Source organism: Notamacropus eugenii, chromosome 5, assembly GCF_028372415.1.
Source record: "Notamacropus eugenii isolate mMacEug1 chromosome 5, mMacEug1.pri_v2, whole genome shotgun sequence".
NCBI lineage: Eukaryota > Metazoa > Chordata > Mammalia > Diprotodontia > Macropodidae > Notamacropus > Notamacropus eugenii.
In genome coordinates, this window is record NC_092876.1 from 257,782,512 (window position 1) to 257,805,382 (window position 22,871).

Below are 22,871 nucleotides of genomic sequence, written 5' to 3' on the forward strand. Positions count from 1 at the left end.
GCATAATGTTCTTTGTAAGATTCTTAAAGAGTGAATGAAAAGACTTTTGTAAAACATTTATTATGTGCCAAGCACTGTACTAAATACTATGCATATGGATGTAAATTTTAAAAAAATAAAAAATAAGAGAATTGTAAATAGAAATAGAAAATAAAAAAGTGAAACAGCCCCTGCTCTCAAGGAACACATATTCAAATAAGTAACCAGATCTCTCTCTCCTTGGAACTGCTGGTATACTCGTTTGGTTATTAATCACATGCCTTCTTTCTTTGAGACTCTCTGTAGTCTTAAGTTATTATTTAACTCTGGTACTATTATTTGAATTTTCCTATGTTTATGTTGCATCTTCATAAATAGACTACAAGTTACCTGAGGGCAGGTACTCAGTCTTGCAAAATTGATAATTTAAAAATTATTTTAAAAGCTACACAGCCTCAAAACTAATAATTTTTTTTACCACAATAGCTGTATAACTGGAACTATTTGTAAATAAATATACTTAAATAAAATATACTTAATTAGCATTTCACATATTCTCTTCTGTTGAACAAACATCTGAATACCTACCATGCACAACGTATAGTACCCACCACTGGTGATACAGAGCCAAAAATTAAACAGCTCCTGCCTTCAAGGAGCTTAATAAGAAGAGGTGATACAACATATATTCAAGTAAATAAAAACAAGTTATATACAAAATAATGCAATTTAATTTCAAGAGAGAGTAAATTTTAATAGTTTATAGGATAAGAAAAGACTGTTGAAGTTGGTGCCTGAGCTAGGAATTCTATGAGGCAGAATTGAGGAAGGATTCTAGGCATAGGGAGAAGGAATTCTCCATTAATTCTAGTAGCATCTTGCCCTGTCCTTCAAAATTCATCTTGCCAATAGTCACATTCATTGTTCTAGATAAGGGACCATTTGTGCAAAGGCATGGAGGCAGTTGTTAGAATGTCACGTACACATAACGGCTAACTGGCCAGTTTGGAATGGAGAATGTGCACGTGGGAGCAATATGAAATAAGACTGGAAAGGTATGTAGGGACCATATTATACAGGGCTTTAAATGCTGTATTTTACTCTAGAGGAAATGGATGGCCATTAAAAAATTTTGAGGGTGTATATATGGGGAAGTAATGACTTGGTCAGATCTTTGTTTTACAACAATCATTTTGGCATCTGTAGGGAGGAAGACTGCAAAAGGGAGACACTGGAGACCAATTAGGAGGCTATTACATTGGTCCAGACAAGAGGTGATAAAAGTCTGAAGCAGAGGCTAGAGACTCTGTCATTGGAGAGGGGGCATGGATGCAAGATAGAATGTAAAGGTAGAGTCAATAAGACTTGGTAACTGACTGAAGATGGAGATTGAAAAAGACAGAAGAGTTCAAGGAGACTTCAGAATGTTGAGCCTGGGGGATTGAAAGAAATCAACAGAAATGGGAAAGTTTGGAGCAAGGATTTTTTTTTTTTAATATACTATGAGTTCTATTTTGTATTTGTTGAATTTGAGTTTGGGATATTCTAGTGGAAGTATCTAGGTGGCAGTTGATAACAAGGAACTGAAGTTAGGAGAGTGATTAAGGCTGGTTCTATATATATTTGTTTGGAGGTGATAATGGAATATTAATGAATAAATGTATATTAAGCACCTACTGTGTGCCAGGCACTGTGTTGAGTTAGATATACAAAAAAGGGCAAAAGACTCAAGGAGCTCACAGTGCAATAGGAGACACAACATGTAAACAAATGTACACACAGCAAGCTAACCATAGGATAAATAGGAAATCACTAACAGTGGTAAGGTCCAGAATGAAGAGGGTTGGGGAAGGTGGGATTTTGGTTGAGACTTAAAGGAAGCCAGGGAGGTAAGAGTAGAGGAGGGGAGAGTATATCAGGCATGGGGAATAGCCAGAGAGAATGCCTGGAGCCAAGAGAAAGACTGTTTTGTTCGTGGAAGTCAAGACATCAGTATCAAAGCATACATATCAGAGATTAAGATGTAAGAAGACTGGAAAGGTAGTAGAGGGCTAGGTTATGACGGATTTTGAATGCAAACAGAGCATTTTGTATTTGCTCCTAGAGGCAATAGGGAGCCACTTGAGTTCATGGAGTAGAGGAGCAGCATGATCAGATTTGCTTTATAGGAAAATAACTCTAGTAGCTGAAGGAAGAATGAATTGTAGTGGGGAGAGACTTGAAGCAGGCAAATCCACCAGCAGCTTTTTCAGTAATCTTGGCATGAGGTGATGAGCACCTACACGATAATGAAAGCTAATGAGAGTGTACTAAAGAAGATAATGTAAAACAGAGATCAAGACAGAACTGTGTGGGATTCTCTCAATTAGTGGGTAGAAGGATGATATTCAGTCAAAGGAAACTGAGAAGCAGTGATCAGAGCTGTCCTGATTCCCTATGTGCTGGTACAAGAATGGGCTGTGTAACCCCTCAATGAAGTGTTCATATCTTTTGTGAGCTCAGAGTAAATGGTCTCAACATGTGAAGTATTCAGAACTATTTCCTCTGTCTTGTTCAGTGTTATAGACTCCCAGGGAAGAGACAGTTGTTCAGGGTGGCAGAGGCTGAAAGAAGGAAAGAAGGATGAGGACTCAGAACAGGTCATTGGGTTTAATAGTGAAATGATCATTGATAACCATGGAGAGAGATTTTTCAGTACAACGGTAGGGTCAGAAGGCAGGCTGCAAGAGATTAAAAGGTGAAGAAATGTGGGCAAGGAGGATAGACTGCGCTTTCTGGGATGTTATCCATGAAAGGGAGAAGACACACAGGATGAAAGCTTGAGGGGATGGCAAGGTAAAAAGATGTTCTTTTAAAGAAGGGAATGAGGAGGGAGGGATGTGAGCACTGTAGATAACATGGAAAGAGTCCATGAATAAAGAGAGGTTGAAGATGGGAGAGGGGGAAAGATTGAGGGAAGCAACTCCTACAAGAGACAGGAGGGGAATGAGATCAAGAACACAGGTAGAAGGGTTAGCTCTGTTAAGAAGAAGGGCCACCCCTCTGTCACAGAATCAGGGCATGATGAAGAAGAGGGACTTAGAAGTGTAGAATCAAAGGGTCATATATTTAAATCTGGAAGGTATTTTTGAGGTCATCAAATCCAACCTCCTCATTTTATAGCAGAAAAAAACTTATTTTATGGATGAAGAAACTGAGGGTCAGAGAGGCTGGATCATTTGCCCAGGCAGTCTTATCATTGTTGCTGCTGTTGATTTGTTTCAGCCACATCTGACTCTTTGTGACCCTACTTGGGGTTTTCTTGGCAAAGATACTGGAGTGAGTAGTTCACTATTTCCTTCTCTAGCTCCTTTTACAGATGAGGAAATTGAGGCAAACAGGGTTTTGTGACTTGCCCAGACAGCTAGTAAGAGTCTGATGCAAGGTTTGAACTCATGTCTTCCTGATTGGAGATCCGCTATTCTATCCACTATATTACCTAGGGGCCCCTGCACCACACTATCTCTAACTAAACAACAGAATTTTCCAAAATGAAATTGGAGGTTGATGAACTAGAATGTAAGGATGTAGGATGTAAGAAGGGACATTGACATGTAAATTGAATTCTCCAAGTAGCAAGGCAGGAACATTTTATCCTATATATATATTTCATTTCTACATAGTTATTTCCATGTTATCTACCATAGTAGATTGTGAACTTATTGAGGATAGAGGCAGTTTTTGCTTTCCCTTGTATCCCTACTAAGTGCTAATCGGCACTTTTTAAATGCTTATTAACCTGACTTTACTTGAGATAGAGGATGAACTCCCTTGAGAAGGAAGGAGAATATTGTCAGGGTTAGTAGACTAAGAGTTGGGTGATAAAAATGAATGAAGTGAACCTCTGTGGAAGAGAAATTGTTGAGTCAAAGTGACAGCCTAGAAGTGGGAGACTGGAGTAAAAATTATGCTTGCTTCCCCTCCTGGCATAGAGTTTCATGGGGCATGAGAAAAGAAGCACCTGGTTTGGGGATGAGTTGCTAGGCATACAATTTTCAATATGAAGAACATTGAAAGACTGTAATAATGACTTAGGGTAAAGGAAAATATGTTAACAGTAGTTTGAGTCTTCTGGAGGGCTCAATGGAACCGCAGGGCAGAGGACAGAATGAACTGCCAATAGATGTTTTTACAGTAGCAGCATGGTGTCCTAGAAAGAGTATTGAACTTAAATTCAGGAGAGGCCTGGGTTTGAATCCTGCTACTGGCACTCATTAGATGTGTAGCCCCAGGAAAATCACCTAACCCTTGAAACTTCAGGTTTCTCATCTATAAAAATTGGAAACATTCATAAAATGGGGATAATGTTGTTCTGAGTTGTTGTGAGGATTGACGAGATAATTTATGTAAAATGCTTTGCAGACTGTAAAGGGCTCTATAAATGTCAGCTATTATAAAACTTCTTTCCCATATCTTTAAAAATATATATATATATATTTCATACTATGTCTTGCCTATTATGGTCTCTATTATGGGCACATTGGTTTGATTCAAAATGGTCCTAGGCCCTAGGTCCTTAGCCATAGCACCTAGTAGAGTGATATGAAGAGAGCCTAAAGGTCTGCCAAGTGGCTTAGGGGGTCTATCATAGAGACAGAAAACCCTGCCTTAGTTTATGATGGGATCCAGTACGATCCTAGAGTTATAATGAAAATGTTACCTGAAATATTAATCTATTAGTTCCTTAGCAGGGATTTGTTTCTTAGATTAACCAGTTGTCATCATGCATCAGTTGGTGAGCAGAGTTTTGGTGAGAGCCTCAGAAACCACCAGTAATAATGGGGTGGTGGGGTGGATTTGGACTTCTGTTGCTGTAGTGAGAAGCATTATGTAGACAGTACAAGTACCCTGAGCTCCTGTGGTGGTATATTCTCACCCATGGGGAAACTTGCTGCGCCTACTTGAAAATTTGGCTTGGCACCAGGCCTGAAGGAGCCATGTCAAAATGACCTGGAAGGAAGACTGAAGATTCTGTGATACATTCTCCACATGTCCTTCTAGTGGGAGACAACTTGTACCCTGATCAGGATGTGCTTTAGCCCTCTTGCAGTATGAGTGTTTGGTATAATTCCAACCTCATCCTTCTTTTTTGTTACATTGGCTTCATGCCTGACAGCCTCTAAAGCTGTCACTACTGCCAGAAAATCTATTAGAACCAACAGCATCAAGATCTGTGTCCCTGAAGAATGTTTTATTTTGGAAAGTTCTGTTGCTTCCTGAGAGGTAGTGCAGTGTTAGTGAAAAGAACACTAGTGTTAAGAGTGACGATAGCCTGAGTTCAAATGTTACCTCTTCATTTAAGTAGCTGTGTGACCTGGGGCAACTCAGTTTATCTCCAAGTCTGTTTCTTCACATATAAAATCGGGATAAATAAATACAGTACCTATCTCAAAGGACTGTCAAAAAGATCCAGTGAGATAATATGTGCAAAGTACTTTGTAAACTTCAAGAACTCTAGAATTGTCAGCTGGCATGGTGTGACTGGGACTTAAAAATGCACTTCTGAGAAGGCAACAGGGAATGAAGTCAAGGTAACATCTGCAAAGACTTGTGGAGGAGTTTTAATTTATGTCTGCATTTTATAAGAAAGGGTAGCATTGGTAATAATTATGCTTTACCCTCATAAACTATAAAATAACTACAGGGTTTATTCATTCACGATTTTGTGTTCGTCCTTTGTTGCTAAAGAAGACCATGCCATCAGAGAAATGATGACATGTACTTGACTTTGTTTTGAATGAGGGAGGAGTGTTTAGTAAATGCCTAGTGTGTGCCAGGCACTGTATTAGGTGTTATCATATAGTCCATACCTTCAAGAACCTTACATTTTATTGGATGGGAACAACATGTACACACAGAAAAAGCAGTTCTAGATTACATGTCAAATAAATATAAGGTGATTACAGGGAGGGAAAGGAACTAGCAAATGGAGGAATTACGTAGGATAGGCATGATGTAGGAAGTGAAATTTGTACTGAGCCTTGAATGAAACTAGTGATTCTCTGAGGCAGAGATGAGGAAAGAGGGGATTCTAGGTCCATGGGGACACAGCATATGCAAAAGCACAGAAGTCAGCAAGAAATGTTGTGGGGTAGACCGGTTTGGCTAGATTGTAAGTGTACATAAAGAAGAGTGATGTGTAGTCAGCCTACTAAGGTAGACTGGAGCTGTATGGTGAAGAGCTTTTCACAGTAGGACTTGCATTTTTACCCAAGAAGCAATAGGGAGTCATTGGAACTTCTTGAGGTAGAGGGTAACATAGTCAGACATGTTGATTCTGTTGGTCTTCTAGACCAGAGATTCTCAAACTCTTTCATCTCAGGAGTCCTTTGTACTCTTAAAAATTACTGAGGACTCCAAAGAACTTTTATTTATCCAAGTTATACCTATTGATATTTATCATTTTAAAATTTAAAACTCATAAATTTTTAAAATATTTGTTCATTTAAAACAAAAAACCTATTACATGTTAAGACAAATAACATTTTTATTTTTAATGTTTTATGAAAAATAACTATAGTTTTCAAAACCAAAAAATTAGAATAGCGATGTTGTTTTCCATATTTTTGTAAATCTCTTTAGTGTCAGGTTTAATCTCATCTCTGCTTCTGTATTCAGTCTGTTGCTATATGTTGTTTTGGTTGAAGTATACGTAGAAAATTTGGCCTCACAAAGATAGGTAACTGGGAAAAAAGAAAAAGAAGGATTTTGTTAGGCAAATACCACCTTCCTGTTACGATGAAAATATTTTTGACCTCATGGATTCCTGAAAAGGTTTTAGGGACCTTTAGGGGTCTATAGACCGCATTTTGAGAACAGTTGTTTTTAAGCCACTTCAAGAAGTTCAGGAAGCACTTTTCTTAATCTTTCCTAGTCTTTTATCCAAGGACAGAAGCATGGTGACATAGATAAGTAGGTGCTGATAAGCTCTCTTTTCCAGATGGTTGTTTCTCATCCCTACTTGTCAAAAATGGCTTTTAAAAATATGTTGCAATTAGACTTGCACAAGATATTATAACATTTGCAAGTGTAGCCTGAGGAAAAGATTACTAAACAATTATAATATAGTTTATTTTTCTTTTGAAATTATTTTCAAATGCCTTTTATTTCATGCCTCTGAGGGGAAAACAAGAAATGTTTGGGGCAAGTTTGATTTAAATACATAATGAAGAAAGCTATCAGTTTTTCCAGGAAACATTTCATTGCCAACCATTAATAATTCAGAATAACCTGCAGTTTGTGCAACTCTATGTGGGGTTTAGTAGGATGTTTTCTCTGCGATGATGATGATGGTGATGTTATGACTTTGACCTGTAATTTTGTCAGAATGAAAACTGCCTCTGTTAGCAAAGATCTCATTTCTTACATGCCTCAGTAGATAGATGGTCAGCATGAATTCCTGGGGAACCCCAAAATTCATACTTGATCTAGTAGCTGGGAGCCAAAACAATACATAATCCAGTAAGTGGTCAGAATAAGAGTAAATGATGTTTACATAGCATGGTAAGGTTTACAAAGCCCTAAGGTTCTGCTTCAGCTTCATCATGGCATGGAGATGAAGCAATTGAAGGAGAACCATAGTGGAAAGGCATTGATTAACATCTTTATAGAAAATATAGGTGAGAACTTTAAAATTTTTAATGAAGTAAAGAAATATTGGGAAAAGCAATGTGGTAGTGGAGATGTCAAAATCCAGACCAGCAAACCTCTGGAGTGAGGTCTGAACCAGATTAAAATGTAACAGGGAAATGTTTAACAAAATAAAGAAAATATAGTGCAACTCAGATAATGTTAATTTGTAGTTTTCTAAGTCTATATGCTACCTCAGGGATCCCTTTCTACATGAATTTGACAACACTGTTTTAGGTAATTAACGTCAGATGTTAGATTATATTCTTGTTGGTGGGTGCTGAAGTGGGCCTTTCTTCTAGCTTTGCAAAACAAACACTTCTATTCTTCTACAAAGATGTTTTAAACTAATTTTTCGACTTGGACCAGTGCAATAGTAATGATGCACTAAATGAAGTCCTTGTGCTTCAGGTGATTAAAATTCATATTTTGTCCATGAGTCTAAGTCTAAATTGTGACATTTGTTATCCACAAGCTGGTCAGAGAAGAAATTGTTAAGGTTAGATTCATACCAATAATTGAATGGTTTTTTTAGAAAAAAATAATTTATAAATGAATTTTTTTCATGTTCCTTGGTTATTTTCTTCACCTATGGCATTTTTCCTTTTCTAAGTTAGTCTGGTGTTTGATAGAAGTCTTAGTTAATTTATTTCTGTTCTTGAGTCTGTGTCAATAGCTTTGATTAATTTTGTTAATTTCTCCAAGTGTTTTAGGACTTCTTGACAGGGACCTAAAATGTGACTTGAAAGTATTGAGTCAAAGACCCTTTGTAGCCAGTCAAGTCAGAGTCCTAATTGTTAATAGTAGAGAGAATGACTACGTGAGCTAATAGGAGCAATTCTTGAGTGTTTGAGGACAGAATTTTAGCTCAATTTTGCTCATTCTGAACACTTGAAATTATGTTGTACTTCCATTTTTGCTAAGATAGGAGGAACCTTGTGATAAATCACATGAATTCATATGATGGAAAGGCGGTTGGCCAGGAAAAATGATTTTTATCAAAGACCAAGCCAACATCCTGTTGAAAGAAATGTTCTCCATTTGATAATTAGAGGCATAGCATACAGTTCTTTTAGTGTTTGAGCATCGATTACTTATTGGCCTGGGTTCTTATGAGATAGTGTTTATTCCTCTGCCTTCTGCTAAGTCCTCAGTAGTTAATGGGTATGAACATGTAGAGCTGAGCAAGGTAACTGAAAGGGGGGTAATAATGGCTGTATGGTAACCAAGTAGCATCGTGGCAATGAGAAATAGTTCAAGAAGACATTGAAAAAATCAGAACTGTAATCATTGCCATGATCAATCCTGACTGCTGACACTGAAACAGAATTCCTCCTTTCAGCTAAAAGGTGGACTACAAGTGCAAAATGGGACATTCTGTGTCAGTGATGACCAATTTGTTGGTTTGTTTCATGAAACTATACTTCTTTGTCAAAAGCGTGGACTAGAGGATTGTTGGGAAGTGACAGGGTTTTTGTTTTTTTTTTAAGAAGCATAAATATACACATTTTTCTTAATTTTAAATTAGTGAAGGTAGAAAGATATTGGTAGCTAATTTTGATTTTTTTAAATAAAGTTTCATATGACTGTGATCTAAAAAAAACAAAACAAGGGCAGAGAGGTTGAAGCTCAGAAATCAATTAAATAAGGAGGATAATTTTTAAGGCAGAAGAGAGAACATTTGTTCTTTCCTGAGGTCAAAATGGAACTGGGGGCGTTTTGCACAAGCCTCATTGAAACAGGTGAAGGCAGCTGTTAAGGGAAATTCAAGTAAATCCTGTAGGATTAGTTTTCATAACAGGCGATCTGTTTAACAGTAAGATTCTGGTATTTCCAGATTACCTCTTGCCTGCTTTGGGGTAAAAGTGAAATTTTACCTACAGTTTTTTTTTTAACATCCTGTGTATAAAATTTTAGCTTGATTTTAGCTTAATTTTTTTGTGGTAGCAGTTTATAAATGAATGGAAAACTGTAGAAATATATAGCGCTCCTACTAGGCAGAGTGAATGTGTGTAATGCCTATTCCTCCATACTGAAAATGAAAAGACCTGTCATCTAGAGCTCACAAATTGTCTACCTTTCTCTTTCATTTAGAAGGATTTTTAGGATAAAAAGAGTAATAAGAAAGATTCCGGCAGATTTTAAGAAAAAAATTTTTTTTTACTGATATAAAGCAACTGGTGGACTATTGACTAAATTTGGGGGTGGGATAGGTATGAAATATCTTAAACTTACTACTGTGTGTCTCTGACAAATACCAATAGCTGGTTTGGATAGCTGTTTTGATAGTGCAAAGTTTTAATAATATTAGCTTTCCCACTTTGGTCATATTTTTTTTTTACTTAAACTTAATAATAATAGCAGACATTTATACGTTGTTTTAAGGTTTGCAAAGCACTTTACATGTTTTCTCATTTGATCCTCACAACAACCCTGTGGGATGGGCACTGTAGATGAAGAAACTAAGCCAAGTGACTTACCTAGGGTGACAGAGCTAGTACATGTCTGAGGCCAGGTTTGAACTAATGTTGTCCTGGCGCCAGGTCCAGCACTCTTAACAGCCTCTCAGTGCTGTAAATCAGTCCATGAACATAGTAAACAGGTTTGACCATTCTGTCATGCATGTAAGAAGAGTGAGGAAGGCTGGTAGCTTGGGTGGTAACTGGCACCATTGTTTCAGCTTCTTAAAACATCTTTTTAATATTTCTAATCCAGTAAAAAAATGAAATGTCTTGACTCTAAAAGATGATTCTCAGTGCAAATGTAGTTTATAACATATGATATTTGAGATGAACTATTCTAAATGCAAGATATACTGACAATCTCCCTGATAGCAAGTACCGAATGATGTTTTATCTCCAGAAAGGGGCTGTATCTGTAGGCATCTAGGCAGTGAAGAGGATAAAATACCAAACAGCCTCAGGAAGACCTAAGTTTGATCCTGCTTCATAAACTTACTAGGTCTATGACCCTAGACCAGTCATTTACCTTCTCAGCCTCAGTTTCCTGATCTGTAAAATGGGGATAGTAATAGCACTTACTTTGTCAGGTTGTGATGAAGATCAAATGAGATAACATATGTAAAGTGCTTTGCAGACTTTAAAGCACTATTTAAAGGATAGCTGTTGTTATTATTGTGGTGTTATGTAATACAGACAGACAGTGCAACCAGTTCTTCCTTCTGAGTACTTCTTTGTTAGGAGTATAGTATTGCTTAGGCAACTCTCTTGCCCATTAAGTTGTGGTTTTTGCTTTGTTTATTTGTTGGAAGGCCATGTGATGTTTATTCTTTACTAGGAACTGAATGGATAGCCCTCCTAATCCTTCTTTATAGTATCAGTCCTCAGAATCTTATAAAATAAATGCATCCAAGTCAAGATATCATTCTCATGATGCCATTTTTGGTTCTCTTGGAGAAACAACAGCCTTTAGAAATGAGAGGCATCCACAAGTCTGATCTTTTAAAAAAAATTATATTCTCTCCAGTATGTTTTATTATAGATGAATCCCTAGAAATTCGATATTTTTCCTAGGAATTAGTGAAAAGATTGGAGACTAATTAGTTAGTAATAAATTTCACATTAGAAAGTATCATTTGTCAAGATAATACTGAATTATAGTGAGAACATTTTCATTTCTGAAACTATTTTTAATTTCTTCTGTGTTTTCTTGCATCATAGGAACATGATTCAAATTGGTTAATAAAACATCTCTTCTCCCCTAGGTGCTCTTTATTGGATATGACATAGAACTCCTCAGTTGGCTGCAAGCCTAATAAAGCAGAATCAGTTAGCATCAAAATTGTCACTTCTAACTATATATATATTTTTTCCTTTATAGATCAACTAGAATAATTTTGAAAATTATCAACTTTCTGATGTTCATAAAAAACCATGGCAACTGATGACAAAGTTGCCATTTTGACTGATGATGAAGAGGAGCAAAAGAGGAAGTACGTGCTTGCTGATCCTTTCAATGGTCTTTCCAGGGAACCAGACCAGCAACCTGCAAATGAAACACCCTCCTCCACAGAGACTTCCACTATCCCAGAGGAAGAAATAGACTGGATCGAGAAACACTGTGTTAAAATCAACAATGATCTTCTTATTTCAAAGGTCTTTTATTTTTTCTTTTACTCTGCCTATGGCTCTCTTTATCCACTTTTACCTGTGTACTATAAGCAGCTGGGCATGTCACCCAGTCAGAGTGGACTCTTAGTGGGCATTAGATATTTCATCGAATTCTGCAGTGCCCCCTTTTGGGGTGTAGTTGCTGACCGCTTTAGGAAGGGTAAAATTGTTCTCCTCTTTTCACTTTTGTGTTGGGTTTCATTCAATCTTGGCATAGGATTTGTCAAGCCAGCTACCTTGAGATGTGTACCAAAGATCCCACCTACAGTGCATCCAACCAATGGGAGCCATCTTTTAACTACAGTTCCACCAAATTCTTCAGTCATCCCTCCCCTTACCGTAGTCCATGCCACACCACCAAAATCTCTGAAGAAAAGGAGTTTACCTGAAGATTTTACGTCAGAAAAGGAATTAACCAGTCCTGGGCTTGTATCTCCTTCTCCAGCTGATGACACAGCAATTGTATCCACTGTTCAGTCTCCAACAGCACCAAGTACTAACAGTTCTATGCTCTTGATCCAGAACATAAGCACCACAGTGACTCCAGTTGTAACTGGGAATCTCACCAAAATGACGACCACCCCTTCTGTCACCACCAAAGTATCACCATCGGACCAACGTATTCTGGTTTATGATCAGCAAGAGGTGGAAGTGATATTTCTGGTTATCCTGTTGGTTGTCATTATAGGAGAGTTTTTCAGTGCATCCTCTGTCACCATTGTGGATACAGTCACACTACAGTATCTGGGAAAACACCGGGATCGCTATGGATTACAACGCATGTGGGGTTCTCTGGGCTGGGGATTGGCCATGCTTTCAGTGGGTATAGGTATTGATTACACTCACATAGATGTTCTCATTGATGGTCAAGGGTGTAAGCCCCCTGAATACAAGAACTACCAGATAGTCTTCATTGTTTTTGGGGTCCTGATGACCATGGCTTTAATAGTGGCTACTCAGTTCCGCTTCCGTTACAGCCATTTCAAAAGCAGTAACAACAAAGGGAAAGAGGTGGAAATCCCTCAGGTGGAGAGAAACAATTCTGCGGAATCATCTGAAGACACACCGACCAGCTCTAGTCAGTCACAAGCATTCAGTTTTTGGGACCTGATTAAGCTACTTTGCAGTGTGCAGTATGGCTCTGTGTTGTTTGTGGCATGGTTTATGGGTTTTGGCTATGGTTTTGTATTCACCTTCCTCTACTGGCATCTGGAAGACCTCAATGGCACAACAACTCTGTTTGGTGTCTGCTCTGTCCTGAGTCACGTCTCTGAACTGACTGCTTATTTCTTTAGTCACAAGCTTATTGAACTCATTGGCCACATCAGGTAAGAAAAATAATATTTTTCATTGCTATCAGATGGTTGAATTAAATTCCTATTTTATGTTATTTTGGGTATAAATTCATGATTATATTATTCATGCTATGGGAAAAAGTTAAAGTATCTCTTGTTCAACTTTATTATTCTTGTTAAAGGAAAAGACCAGTTCATTTAGACTGGGATTCTTTACCTGAAGTCCATGCATATCTTCCCATTGCCATGGTTAGATTTTAGGGCAAGTCCATGAGCTTGAATGAGAAAAAAAAAAATCACATCTTTATTTTCAGTAACCTTTGGTTTCTTTTGAAATCCCATGTATTTTTTTAATGTTATTAAAAACATTATTCTGAAAAGGACTCCACAGGCTTCAACAGACTGATGAAGGGGTCTCTGATACAAAAAAAAAAAAAAGGTTAAGAACCTCTTATCTAAAGTCTAGAGAAAATTTCTTCAAAAAGTCACAAATTCCTTGTTGTCTGTCACCTGTAAAAATTGATTTGTCTTACGTAAAATGCTTTAGTTACTATGTCCAGTATGTTGTAATGCAGACAAGGCAGCTTCCTCCTAACAGGATTATGTGAGTCAGGTCAAGTGAGTCAACTTTCTCATATTTCACCTATACCTACTATAAAACTTAGAAGTAGTCTATAATAATGGCAGTTACATTCAACAAACATTTTCCATGATCACAAGCCTCTTTCAGAGGTGCTTACATTAAGAGGAGTCTTGCAGAATCCTTTTCTTTTTTAAAAAATGAGTCTGTGAATTGGGGACTGGGAAATGTGTCTTTAGCTGACAAGAAAATAGAGAAAATTTATTCCCGCTTCACCCTTAACTCCCTGCCCACTCAACTATGTCTCCTCTTTCAAGATCCTTCAGTGATACAGTATTTACTAGGCTGCCAGAGTACCTTGTCTTCTTGAACCTCTGATCTTTGTATGAAACTGAATCAAGTTTGCCATCCTTTAAAAAATCCCCCTTTCCTCTTACATTCCCTGAAAAATGGAACCCATATATATATATATATATTTTAAGATTTTGTACGGCAAAGAGAAGAATATGACTATCTGAAATGAGGAAAGATAATACTCCAAAGAAAGTTAACAACAGATATATATGTAGCCTTCTTATGCATGTAGCATGTGAGTGTGGTGTGTGTGTGTCTGTGTGTGTGTGTGTGTGTGTGTGTGTGTGTGTGTGTGTGTCTGTGTGTGTGTGTAGTTTATATGCATTACTTTAAATATCAGGTTTTTTAGACTGGCAGCTCCTTGAGAGCAAGAACTGGTGGTTTTTTTTGTTTTTTTACCAATTTTTCTATCCCCAGCAATGTAGCACAGTGCCAAGCACAGAGTAGCCATTTAGCAAATGCTTATTCACTTGGAAAAGGGAAATTATAAAATGGAAATATGATAGTTTTAGCCCTTTTCCTTTCTCTTAAAAGGGAGAGTATCACCCATTTTTAAAATGTGAGCCCAGTGATTTTAGGGAGAAATTATTACTGAATTCCTTTTGCTTGCCGAGTATATGTTCATCTCTTCAGCCCTTCCTGTAGTAACCATCCTCTCCTTCCTTTCCAATTTTTGATTCCTTTATTTTTACTAAAAGTAGGCCAAGACCAGATTACTTGTCTTTTTTTATTGCTTTGGTCTACTTTGTTAAGACAGAATTAGGCTGACTGATTCATTGAGACATAGTGTGGTTAAAATAATGTTGGATAGAGATATCAAAATGAGTACTGCCTGAACCAAATTAAAATGTATTTGAGAAATATTTAATAAAATAAATAAAGCTACAGTAAGACATAAATGCCATTCCATTTGGCCCCTACAGGGAGACTTATGTGTGTATTAGTGGCCCCCATTCCTATTTAAGTTTGATGTCACTGATATGGAGTATTAGAGTTGGAATTAAGGAGATCTGAGTTTAAATCCTGACTCTGACACTTATTAGTTCAGTGACCCTGGAGAAGTCACATTAACTTGTCTGGGCCTCAGTTTCTTCATTTGTAAAATGAGACGTTTGTACTTGAACGACTCTAAGACTCCTTGGGCAGACTCTTTAGACAGGTTACACGTAGATGGATAGCTTGCTGGGCCTGGAGTCAGGAAAACCTGAGTTCAAATCTGACTTCAGATACTTATTAGCTATGTGACTCTGGACAAGTCACTTAACTCTGTTTGCCTCAGTTTCCTCATCTGTAAAATGAGCTGGAGAAGAAAATGGCAAATTGCTCCAGTATCTTTGTCAAGAAAACCTCAAAAGGACTCATGAAGAGTCAGACATGACTGAAAACAACAAAACAATAAAGATTCAGCCAAGGATCCTATAATCCCTTTGCTGGGACTCATGAAAATTACCATATGATTGAAGCTGTCTGGGGCTTCCTGTTTCCGTTCTTCAGGTCAAGTTTATCTGCTCAGAGCTATTTATCTAGCTAGAAAAATGGACCCTTTGGATCTAATATGGTATGGGAAGGTTCAGACATCACAACTTTCAGTAGGTGCTCAGGGGTAGACTGAGTGGAATTCCAAGATATTACTTAGTTCAATAGCAGCATTTAAGGGGTGCACAGAGGACTCTCTATGTGCATTGAAAGTCACATCAGTGTATGTTCATCCTTTGTTGCCAAAGAAGACCATGTCATCAGAGAAATGATGACATGACTTGACTTGACTTTGTTTTGAGTGAGGGAGGGCGGTGCAGGTCACCAACCTCACTTCTCCTCCAGAGCCATCTGAATCTAGTGACCAGATATTCATTAGGATGACTGGAGATGACCCAGGATGAGGCAATTGGGGTTAAGTGACTTGCCCAAGGTCACACAGCTAGTGAGTGTCAAGTGTCTGAGGTAACATTTGAACTTGAGTCCTCCTGACTACTGCACTGGCGCTCTATCCACTGCACCACCTAACTGCCCCTAAGTCAAATCAGTAAGCATTTATTAAATATGAACTATGTGCCAGGCGGTGTACTAAGCACTGGAGAAAAAAAATAAAGGCAAAAAATAACAGTCCCTGATGTCAAAGAGGAATCAGTCTAATATAGGAGACAACCTGCAAATGACTATATGTAAAAAAAAAGTGTATGTTATGTGTGTGTGCATATACACACACACACACACACACGATAAATTGGAGATCTCAGAGTGAAGGCATTAGCATTAAGAGAGATCAGAAACGCTTCTTGCAGAAAGTATGATTTTTAGCTAAGACTTGAAAGAAGTCAAGGAAGGCAGGAGGTGAAGGTGAAGGACATTACAGGTAGGGTGGACAGCCAGTGAAGATGAAGTGGGAAGATGGAGTATCTTGTGTGAGGAAACAGAGAGGTCAGTGAAAGAAAATCTGTTTCTCTGTTTCTCATATGCAAACAAAAAAATATGGTTCTTGCCATCTTTTGTAGAAGGAGAGGAGCTAGGGTAGAAATTTAATTGTAAAATTATCACTGAGCTTATGCTATTTTAAAAAAATTTGTATCACATAGATTTTGAAACTATATTTTTATTCCTTTGCTGGTTGTTTGTTAGACTGAAATTATATGATACTTTATTTTATCAATCTCCAGAAAAATAAACATAGGATAGAATGAATTCTCAACAATAACTTCAAAATTCAAGCTATTTAAATTTTGGTAAAAGGGAAAATCAATTTTTAAAAAATGATAATAGAAACAATTTGTTTCATGTCCCCTTCCTACCTTTTTTCTGTAAGTCTGCTTGGAAGGTTTGGACATTGTTACTTTTGGTATATAGTGTCATCAATATATATATTATTTATATGTATTATATATATTATTTTAGAAATTCTGAGGTGTGTACACCTGTGTTTTTATAGCACAATGATATTTCATTATATTAATACTATAATTTAGTCATTCTTAATTATTAGATATGCTGATCCTTTCTAGTTTTTGATACTATGAATAAAACAGTTATGCATGCTTTACATACATAGGTCTTTTTCTTTTAATAACATCCTTTGCATATAGCCCTAGCTGTCTGGATCTCTGGTTAGAAGTTATAATTTTGTATCTTGCTAGATTTTTCTCCAAAACCATTTTATTGATTTGACCTGTACCAACAATGAAATAGATTAGCTTTTTCTCCATGGCCCTAATCAACGTCAAATTTTGTAGTTTGAAACCATTTTTTTTTTCAATTTGGTGGATGTAACGTATTTTGGAGATTCTTTGAAGACCAATTATTTGATCATTAGAGTTTAAATAATTTTAAAGTGATCATTAACAATGTCTCTTAATATCCTGTGACAATTTGACTATAAGGGAATGGATATTATCATAGAAATTTTATGTCAGTTCCTTAAATATTTTGCCAGATTTTTATCAGATATACTTACCACAAAGTTCCCCCATTTATTTTTTTCTTTTTCCTTTGAGTTACATTGCTTTTTGTTGAGTAAAATTTTTTTATATAACCAAATCCATCAGTTTTTTCTCTAATAATTTCTTGTTTATGTACAGTAGAAAATAAGTCTATTGAACAATTGAAATCTATTGTTTCCTTTTCTTCTAATTCCTTATGCTATTATGTTTATGTAATCTATCGAATTGGGATTTTTCCAGTCTATGGTATGCAATATGTATCTCAATTCAGTTTTAGCATACTGCTGATAAGTTTTCTTGGTTTTTATTGACTGTTTTCTTTATGCAATATTTTACAGTCTTTGGTTGATCAAACAGTGTCGTATATACTTTTGGTGCTACTTCTGGATTCTCTATGTTAGATTTTGGGTTTTGTTATATTAACTTTGGAAGTATTAACATTTTTGCTTTCTAAATATTAGCTTAACCTAAGCATGGACTGGAGTTATCCCTCCAATTGTCAGGTTCTTCCTTTATTGTTAAAATAATTCTAAATTCTTTATAGAGGTCTACTGTGTGCCTTGAGAGTCTAATGCCCAAATATGTGATACCTTTTGTATTCCTGTTGCAGTGGGCTCTCCAAAAAAAAAAGAAAGTGCACAAGGCACACTTTTATGTTTAATGTACATTATTAACATTTTCTCTTTCATAAGTCTGAACCTGGAGGAGTCAAACTCCTATCAGTAGGGAGTCAGATTAAAATGTAACTGGGAAATATTTAACAAAACAAAAATATGAAACATAGATAATATTAATTTGTGGTTTTGTAAATCAACATGCAACCAGAGAGCTCCATTTCTATTTGAGTTTCATATTGCTACTCTAGACAATTAAGGGAATAAATTAAGCCTTGATTTGTAGCATTTCCTGATTTCTGAGGTATGTATGGTCATGCTGAGAATTTATCCATGAGACAAGTAAGGGGTCTCTAACACAACCCTCCTGGAATCTATATTCAGTCATGGCCTCTGCGACAGTTGAGAGACTGAGACTTTCAAAAATGTGACAAACAGCTATTTTGCCTGACATGCCTCATCTTTGTCACAGGAGATGGAAGTGTCATATTCTTATAACCTAACTTCTCAAAGATCATACGGTACCTTTTATATATTCATTTCCGATGATCGATGTAAGAAATAGCCTTTTCCCCCTTCTGAATCCCCTGTTTCACTTTTCAAAGCCTGCTGTCTACAGATCAACTACCTTAATGTAGGAACAGTCTTATTTCTTACACATGTGCAGAAGACAATTACGGGATGTAGATAATGCTCAGAACTTTGAGTTAGGAAGACTTGAGTTGAAACTCTGCCTCAGATACGAACTCTGTAACCCTGGTCAAGTCACTTAACCTCCATGTGCTTCAGTTTCCTCATCTGTAAAATGGGGATCACAGTAGTCATAACAGCACTTACATCACAGGGTTGTGGAGATCAAATGTGATAATACGGATAAAGCACTTTGCTAATTTTAAAGTGCTATAAAAAATTTAGGGAGAGTGAGGGAGTGGGAAGGATAGAATTTGGAACTCAAAACAAACAAAAAAAAACATTGAATGTTAAAAGTTGTTTTTACATATAATTAGGGGAAAATAAAATATTATTTTTGAAAAATCAGCTGTTATCGTTATGGCTCCTTCATCTGCCTGCCACTTTACTTCTAGTTTTCGTATCTTTCTTTACTGAAATTCTTCCTCATCCTCTTTTCCTCCTGTGCTTCCTTTGGCCTGTCCACACCCATTCTCCGACAAGTATCAAGTAAATTAATCCTTAGGATGTTGCTGCATCCTCTGTCAAGCAAGATTTGGAGGGGAATGGACAAAGAGTTCCCATGGCTTTCCTTAAGCGGCCACATTATTAGACTTTGCATCCTTGGACCTAAGCCTGCGTTTAAGTAGACCTTTTCCCCTTGCCCCAGTCCTTTAGTTTAACTCTTTGGCCCACTATAATACATTTTATCTTTCTTGTAGATAAATTTCTCTCTTTATTCATTTTTGTTGTTTTTTTTAAATAAAAATACAAATGACTTTTCTTAGTTTATCTTTATACACTACTACCTGACTAGAGTAATTTTGTTGTTGTTTAGTTTTCGCTTGTGTCTGACTCTCGGTGACACCTTTTGGGTTTTTCTTGGCAAGGATACTGGAGTGGTTTGCCGTCTCTTCCTCCAGCTAATTTTACAGATGTGGAAACTGAGGCAAACAGGGTGAAGTGACTTGCCCAGAGTCCCACAGCTAGTAAGTGTCTGATGCCAAATTTGAACTCAGGACGATGAGTCTTCCTGACTCGAGGTCTAGTACTTTATCTATTGTGCTACATAGCACATTAGAACTTAATTTCCTAACATTTAATTCAGTAAAGAATTTATTAAGCACCTTATATGTATCAAATACTCTATCAGGTACCAGGAAAGATGCAAAGTTTAGATGAAGCATGGTTTTGTGGCTGTAACATAAACTCCTTGCTCCAAGGGAGTCTATAATATAATAGGATGATGTGACATGCACAAAAATAACACAAGAAGTGTTTAATAAATGCAAATAAAATGCTGTGTGAGATCTGAAGGAGGAAAATCATTCCTGGTTCAGGAAATCGGAATGGGGTTCGTGGAGAAGATTCTGGTAGAGCTGAATCATAAAGGGATTCAGCAGCTAAGTATAGCTTGGTATATCAAGGAAGATGGATCTTGGCATTGGAGCCTCAGGAGAGATTTGTGATGGACTGTTGTCATTAAGTGGTTAGTTACTTATGTGACCATATTATCTTAGCTATCATCTTTGGGCGTGATGAGATCAATATTTGTCATCTTTTTGGAGAAAATTTTGTGAGTCATGTAGTGTTTGCTGTGATTTTCTGATGGATTGGTTTTTAAAGTAAAAAAGTAGTGGCGCTTATATGATTTAAAGTTGTTATTAGAAGACTGTCATATATTCATTCAACCATCTGTAATGGGAAGGGATCATTTTCTCATGAATTTTTGTTCTGTTTTGTTTGTTGATCTTTGTCAGATCAATAAAGAGGGAAAATATCTGACCTGTGTATATGAGGACTGTTCAGAAGGATTTTGCATGTGTCTCATAAAAGATCTTCAGTATCTTTCCACATCATTTCTGTTCTGAAGATGGTCACTGGCATATAGAAAACACAGCCATAAGTGGGTATTCAGAAAGTGATCCTGGATTAGCATATGGAGTAGTGACTGACAGTTTGTAGTCCTGAAAACAAAATTTTAAGGTCATTTCATTTCTAAATCTCTTGACAGTTTTGGGCTTTATTTGGCAACTTAGGAAGGGAAAATGAGACAGGAGAGCAACCACCAATTTTAAAAGGGACAACAAAGGCTCAACCATAAAAGTTATCAAGGTGTTTGGAGTAGATGGTTTCTAATTTTCTCCTTGGATCTTGTCTTCCATCCTCTGGGAAGAGTTTGAGTAGTGAATAAGAACATGTCCACATATCACCAAGGACAAGCAAATTTCTGAATAGGTTTAGAAATTTAAGGTAATTGCATTCTTAGGCCAGTGTTTTGTGGAAATAAGATTAGAGCTAATGAATTGTTTGTTAAGTTATCCCAAGCATGTAACTGGCCTGTTCAATATATTAATGCCCAACTATGAGAGTGTAAAGAATCAGGTAGATATGGTTCAAGTTTGACTCTTGTGAAAGCAGCTTCTTTTTGTATTGTAGGAAGTTACTTATTTACTTTGAGAGACATGTTAAGATGGCTTTATACCTCAGGCAGCTAACTAGGTGGTAATGTGAATAGAGAACTGGGCCTGGAGTTAGGAAGGTCTGAGTTCAAATGCAGCCTCAGACAGGAAATGTCTTAGGCTGGATTTGAGCTTAGGTCTTTCTGACTCCAGCCCCAGGATTCCATGCACTGAGTCATCAGCTGTTTCTAGTCTCAGCTCTGCCATTAACTAGCTATGTGACCTTGAGTGAGTCATTTCATTGTTTAGGAGCCCCACTTTTATATATCTATTGAATGAAAGGGTTGGGTGAAATGATCCTTGAGGTTGCTTCTGGTTGTAAAGTTCTTTGACTTTAATTTCTGATATAAGTTTTCTCTAATCTGGTGTCAAAGTTTGAAGGAGGTATGACTTGAATTTGTGAATCCTTGAGTAAAAGTAGTGGCACTTTTTTCCTTTCTATTCCCTTCGTTTGTCAATTGGCTAAGTTCAGTATCATTATAGCCTGTCATGAATGCAAAAATGTTACTAGTACAGTGTGGGCAAAAGAATACAGACTCAGAATATAGACAGGTGTTGCAGTTTCCATAACAATGTAATAATGTTAACTAGCGCTCATATAAGACTTCTAAGGTTTTCGAAGCAATTTTTGCAAATATCATCTAGTTTATCCTCATAATGATCATGGAAGGTAGGTGCTATTATTATTTTCATTTTATAGATGAGGAAACTGAGGAAGAGAGAGGTTAGATAACTTGCTAAGGGCACTCTGGGGTTTGATTTGAACACTCATTTTCCTGACCACAAGTCTAATGTCCTTCAGTGTACCAACTAACTGCCTCAAAATTAAAAAAAAAATTCTCCCCCTAGTGCAGTTTAAATAATCCTATTCTTTCAGAGCTTTTTAACTGCGTATAGGTTATCAAATGAAATTAGAATTGAGTTTAAAAGCTTATGATCTAACCCACAAGGAGCCGTGTAGAGCCAGAACCTTCATGCCTTTGCAGTAGATGTGCTTGCAAACGATATGATCTTCCTCATGGGGACAATCGTAGCCATTTAAGTGAAGAATTCAATATTTTAACCCTTTTAGGCTTCAGAAATCCTGTAGGGAAAGACTATTTTCCCTGACATACTTTTTAGTAGTTGATGAAAAACATCGTAATTCATGTTTTCATTCAGCATCCGTCATGTGAACTGTGTTCTGTGTATTTTTGGCCAGAAGTCCATATCTTTCTACCTGTTATCTCAAACATAAAGCAGGATGTTATGGCACGAAATGTGTCATAGCCAGAGAGTTGTTCTCCACTTGATAACTGGGAAACTGACACGTAGGCACCATCACTAACACACCACTGTCCCATTTTAGCCATAGGATCTGTTCGGCTACAACAGTAAATATCTCTCAAAAAGACCATTGAAATGATTCTTTTTATTATTTATTATCAAGATCAGTCAAGCCATATTTATGAAGCTTCTGCTATATGTCCGGCGCTATGCTAAGCTCTGGGGATACCAAGAAATCAAAATACATCCTGTGCTCTCAAGGAACTCACAGCCCAAGTGGATCAAGGAAAGTATAGATATTGTCTTAATATATCAATGCTTTGGATAGTTTTGTCTCAGACACAGACTGGCTATGTGACGACAGGCAGATTAGTTATTTAACCTCTCAGCGCTCCAGGCTACTGCCAAAGGTAGGGGTTCTTT

The 22,871-nt window shown here is 37.0% G+C and overlaps 1 protein-coding gene across 2 annotated transcripts in view; it reads left to right on the forward strand.

Moving 5' to 3' along the window:
* The window catches only part of MFSD6 (major facilitator superfamily domain containing 6), a 94,478-nt gene that overhangs the window by 14,086 nt on the left and 57,521 nt on the right, over nucleotides 1-22,871 (forward strand). The window contains exon 2 of one of the 2 annotated variants that reach the window (XM_072612683.1): nucleotides 11,488-13,105. The exons of the other annotated variant lie outside the window; for it this stretch is intronic. Coding sequence (XP_072468784.1) covers nucleotides 11,541-13,105 — 1,565 coding nt within the window. The 5' untranslated portion in view covers nucleotides 11,488-11,540. The remainder of the gene's footprint in view (nucleotides 1-11,487; nucleotides 13,106-22,871) is intronic. 2 annotated transcript variants of the gene reach the window in all.